The sequence below is a fragment of the Hordeum vulgare genome, chromosome 5H, assembly GCF_904849725.1.
Source record: "Hordeum vulgare subsp. vulgare chromosome 5H, MorexV3_pseudomolecules_assembly, whole genome shotgun sequence".
Lineage (NCBI taxonomy): Eukaryota > Viridiplantae > Streptophyta > Magnoliopsida > Poales > Poaceae > Hordeum > Hordeum vulgare.
The window spans coordinates 245,170,258-245,175,857 of record NC_058522.1 but is presented as its reverse complement, the minus strand read 5'-3'; the positions used below and the strand labels follow the sequence as shown (position 1 = coordinate 245,175,857).

Here is a 5,600-nt window from a genome sequence, read left to right as displayed (position 1 = left end):
ACGAACGGCGGAAGACTACCCTGTGGTGCGCCAACGATCAGTGCAACAACTGCACAGCTTGCCGGTGCAACTCCGGCAAGCCTCGAGCAGGAGGCCCGGCGCCACTACCGAAGAGGAAAAGAGGAGGGGGGCACGGTCTCGCTCACCTAGCGCCAGGAGGCGAGGCGCTCGACGTGGAAGAAGAAGAATCGCGTTGTTTTGTTGCAGGAAGAAGCCATCGGCCGAGGAAGAAGGTGCACGTCGAGGACTTCGGGGAAGAAGTCCCGGCTCCGGCTCCGCGCAAAAATGGAACCCCTCCTGGGTCCTCTTTCTTGCGCAGCTACGGGGAGGCGGCGAAGTCGTCGCTACGCCGGCGTCGAGCTCGACCCGGAGCTGCTCATGGCGTAGGGAACGACGAGGGACTCCCTGGCGGCGCTGGAGGGAGTAGACGAAGGAGAGGAGGAACCCTAGCCGCCTGGGGGAGGGAGAGGAGAGTTTATATCGACCTAGGGGGCGAGCTGGAGCCTCAAGATCAAGATCACGGTGATCGGGAGGCTGAGACTCGGTCGTACAAGCGTGACGTCGGGAGGAAGAAGAGAGGGTCGCTAGCTGGGCTCCTGTGCTGCGAAGAGGAGGAGAAGATGGGCCACCAGAGCGGGAGGAAGCCCACTTAGGCGCCAGATAGAGAGAAGACAATTCCCTGGTGCTTACTTTTTACAGGAATTACCAGAGAAGGGAGAAATGCACAAGGAAAACTATAAGAGAAAAAAAAATAAGCTAGCACATCCCTGGTCATGACAATTCATGAACTATTTGAATAAAATGCAACATAAATATATGGGGCAAATTGATATTTACAAAACAGCCATTGTTTGACCTGTTTTATAATTATTTGCACCTCTTGCACCCCTCCTTAAAACAGCATCTTTTCTTCACAAATCCACCACAAACAAGAGCTAAAACAGGAACATTTTTAAAAGGGGAAAGGAAGAGGTGAAATTTTTACATAGGGGAAAATAGAGAGGGAGTGAAGGTGGTTTGTTTTGAAACCTAAGCACTTGCTAACACATGCTTCACTTCACACAAGTCACACATCACATGATCACAAGTCTCCACACTAAGACATGGCAAGGAATAGATGCAAGTCAAACAAGGCATGGCATGGCATGGATGCATGCAAAAGAAGAACACAAAGTGACACATGAAATCATAGACACAAAATGACATCACCATATCCATGACAAGGTGGACCCACATGCAATAGGTTTCAAATATGGCAATTACACACTTGGGGCATTACATCGAGGCACCGAAACTAGGCGACGACGGCGATGGGATGGAAGCAAGACGAGGGCTAGCTATCAATAGAGATGGAGAACGACCAATATGCCACCGACTGACGGGCAAGGAAAGAGGCACCGAAACTAGGCGGCGACGGCGATGGGATGGAAGCAAGGCGAGGGTTAGCTGTCAGTAGAGATGGAGAACGACCAATGTGCCACCGACTGACGGGCAAGGGGAAGGAATACGCGCGCATCATCCGTGTCGGCTTTGTGTTCACGCCAACCCAAATCAAGCTCAAAATTGGGACAGAAATGGATCCGCACGTGAACGAAAAGCAGACGCGCATCCGTTTGGGTCGACGCATTGGGCCGACTTTTTGGAGTTGCTCTAACAGCCGCAAAGGACTGCTTAATGGAATCTGAATCAGCAATACCACCAAAATGCCACATGTTCGTGTTACAGGTTACAAAATGCTCATAAAATGTTGCAGCACTTCTGCAACAAATATTGAGAACCTTTGTGCAGTAATAATTTCCCTAACACTTTCAAAGATACAAGAATCACATTGTCAAAAATAGTCTAATAAGCTCGGCTAAAGCATACGACAGGCTATTGCAAAAAGTTCACCATACATTCGGTGATTTGTGGTGACCTACCTTTCTGTAAGCTTAAAATGAAGATACAGACATGGCTTTATCTCTCTCAGTTTTCCTCCATGACAATGAGTGCAGAATGAGCAGAGTTCCTACAATAACAACTCCAACTGTCACTTTGTCGCTGCAATTTGCATCAAAATTGCCTATCGCACAAGCACCGAACCAACCAATCATGATTCAGTTATCATCTCCTACTGTTTGCCGGTTCAGCTTTGTTGAGATTTGCAAGCTCTTCGATCAGCTTTCTTTCATCACTGCTTAGACGCTTTGGAATCTCAACCTGGACACGTACCAGCTGGTCTCCACGAGCGTTAGACTTACCAAGAAGTGGAACACCTTTCTTGGACATCACCAGAGTTGTACCCGGCTGAGTTCCCGAGGGGATCTTCAGGTCAACCACCCCATCAACAGTGGGAACCTTTACAGTTGTCCCAAGAATTGCATCAATGTAAGAAACCTTGCATGTATAGAGAATGTTTGTACCATCTCGCTTAAGAACTGAATCAGAGAGAACATCAATAAAGACATAAAGGTCTCCTGGCGGGCCTCCTCTCCGACCAGCATTCCCCTCAGAACGGACCCTCAACCTGCTTCCAGAATCCACTCCTGCAGGAACCTTCAGACTGATCCTCTTTGTCTTGCACACACGGCCATCACCCCCACAGGTTTTGCATGGGGTGGAGAATTCACCAGTGCCACCACAAGTATTGCATGTGGATACCTGCTGGAATATTCCAAGTGGTGTCCTTGTGGAGGAGACCACCTGGCCCTGACCACCACAAGTTTTACACGTGGTTGGCTTTGTGCCAGGCTTGGCGCCACTTCCATCGCAAGTATTACAGCCTTCCAGCCTAGTTATCTCAATCTCTTTCTCTACACCAAACACCGCTTCCTTGAAGTTGAGGACCAAATTGTAGCTCTCGTCATCACCCTGCATTGGCCTGTTACGAGCAGCACGCCCCCCGCCCATTCCACCCATTCCACCAAATCCTTCGAATAGTGACTCAAAGAGATCAAATGGGTTTGAGTAATCCTACAAGCCAAAATGTTTATATTGTTGTAAGTTTAGAAGTTAAAACTACAAAAGATAACTGTTGATCAAACTTGTAAACTGGAAAACACTATTAAGGAACACTTACTCCCGTTCCCATGCCAGAACCCTTCAGACCAGCTTCTCCATATTTATCATAGATCGCGCGTTTCTCATCATCAGACAAAACCTACGACAGCAATCATCTTTATGTTAGCTGGAAGAAATGTGCACTCCTAGAATCAAGAACATATAATGGATAGAACTCGGATTTGGGTAAGACCAACTGGCCTAACCTCATAAGCATTGCTGATATCCTTAAACTTTTGTTCAGCACCAGGCTCTCTAAAACAAAAACAAAAGACACATAAGAACCAACTCTCGTGTTCTTTGATCAAGCTAGAGGCAAATATGGCTAATGCACAAACAAATAAGAATCAAGAGATATCTACAAAGATGAGAACAGTGCGGTAAGAGAGCTAAGAGAAAACAAGAAGAATAAAGGAGCTGAAAAGCAACAAGGTAATGATCACCCAACTTACTTGTTCACATCAGGGTGATAGCTCCGAGCAAGTTTCCGATAGGCTGGAACAAGACATATTCTTAGAACCAACACAGAAAATAAACTACATGTGTGTCAACAGTATTGCGTACGAACCTCATATAGTCACATTTCCATTAAAACGAAATACTATACAAGTGAAAGAGTGAGCTAATGAGTTGATGAAAGTGACATACAAAATATCATAAACTCACAGCATTCATTTGAGCCCAAACTAAATGGCATAGAGGTCATGGCATACTTTGCACCAAAGGCTAATGATTCAATTACATGCTAATGGTGCAGGATACTAATTTACCATTTACCAATGATACAAATCTTAATGCAGTACTGATTTTATTTTACATATAGATTGTATGACTACAGAGAACTAAAATTGGAGGTTCGGAATCAACTATGAAAAGTTTGCATATCTGATCATCACAAGAATTTATATGACGAGCAACAGGATGATTAAGAAGGTTTAAACTGGAGTGAAACGAAACCTGGTAATAGACTATATAATAACCCATCCGTCCTAAAATAAGTGTCTCAAGCTTAGTACAACTTCGTATTAACGTTAGTACAAAGTTAAGACACTTATTTTGGGACGGAGGGAGTAAGTAAAAAAACTACATAGCATCAAGTCAATTAATTTAGAGCATGAGCTGATAAATAAATGGAACTCACCACTCTTGATTTCAGATTTACTAGCATTTCTCGACACGCCAAGTACGGAATAGAAATCCTGTCAATTGGAAGTTTATTAAAATCTGTCAGGACATCATCAAGTACTTGCAAGCAATAACATCAGTGATGCAGAATGAAAATAAATAGCTCACTGATTCAGCTCGAACGATAAACCGTGAACCCCTCCGGTGGTGAAATCTTGGTGATGGTGCATGATTTAAGCTAGCAGTTGGTGATGCTAGGTGTTTACCTCTGCCTCTGGTACTGCAAGAACAAACAAATAGTAAAATTAATTTAGTTTGCCGAGACAACCATGTGTATCCTATCATACATGTCGGTTAAACATTACTAGCACATCTTCAATTGTTCAGCTCACGAACCGAAATTGCAACTACCTGGCTACTGCTAATCTTTGATAAAATAAAATGAGTTGATGACAGGAAGTGATAACAATTGGGAGGTTAGAACACAAACTGCAACTACGACAATTGAACAGATTGACCACATATTGCATCATGGAAGTCCCTAGCGCTACAAGCTATGGAACTATAATCCCGCACGAACGTACCCATTTTTCGACGCCATGAATCTCGGATCGATGGCCACGGAACCCCGCCCCACATAGATCGATCTGGATCGAGGTTCGAATTCGCTCCCCTGATTGGCTACAGGCAGGGAACCCACGAAACCGGAGCAGCATACCACAGGCGTCGTCGGTGTCGTCCTGGCCACTCGCCGGAGACGAAGGGAGGGCGGCGCGGGGGAGATGTGCGGGTGGACGGCCGGGCGGGAAGGAGTGGCAGGGAGGCGGTGCACTGGGTGGAGCATGTGGGCGGCGGGGGTGGCGACGCCGGCGAGGTAGGGCAGGGAGGAGAGGCGAGCTGAGCTTGGTGGGCAGCGAGCGAGGGAGGGGATTGTAGCTGGGTGGGCTGGCCCAAACCTTATCTCTGTCTCGCTGTTTTTCTTACGGACACGCGCGTTGCCGTGCATCAACCTCCCATCCGACGGTTCTCTTCTGCGTTGCCTTGTATTTACATTCTCGTGCCACCCTGCTGCGCTTGCGTCCAGCTCGCGCTCTCTCAGTCTCTCTCGATCTCTCTCGCGCGCGATCTCTCCTTCTCCTTCTTTCGTGTGCGCGGACAAGGAGTAGGGATGTGTTGTTGGTGGGATATTCACCCAAGACAGGGATAGTTATTTAGGACAGTAAAACTGAATCTATTCTAAGTCCTCTCACAACTTAGACATATCTGGCCATCTATTTGCATGATTTTTATGATTGTTGAACATATGATTTTGCATGTATATGTCTATAGCTTAGCACATCTTCTAACTTTTGTATAGTTAAGGTAGAGGCTCATATTATACTTTATTTATACTAGGACATGTGAGAGTGGCACGCGGGCAACATAGTGAAAAGGGC

At 46.2% G+C, this 5,600-nt stretch overlaps 1 protein-coding gene across 1 annotated transcript; it reads right to left on the bottom strand.

The window, feature by feature from the left end:
• Positions 1–1,693: 1,693 nt before the first annotated feature.
• On the bottom strand, positions 1,694–5,185 carry LOC123452501 (chaperone protein dnaJ A7A, chloroplastic-like). The gene is made up of 7 exons (XM_045129157.1): positions 4,749–5,185; positions 4,333–4,444; positions 4,181–4,238; positions 3,492–3,534; positions 3,246–3,294; positions 3,059–3,139; positions 1,694–2,952 (listed from the first exon to the last, which is right to left on the bottom strand). Exons 1-7 carry the CDS (start codon positions 5,168–5,170, stop codon positions 2,104–2,106), a joined length of 1,614 nt encoding a protein of 537 aa, XP_044985092.1. The 5' UTR covers positions 5,171–5,185; the 3' UTR covers positions 1,694–2,103.
• Between the last annotated feature and the right edge of the window lie 415 nt (positions 5,186–5,600).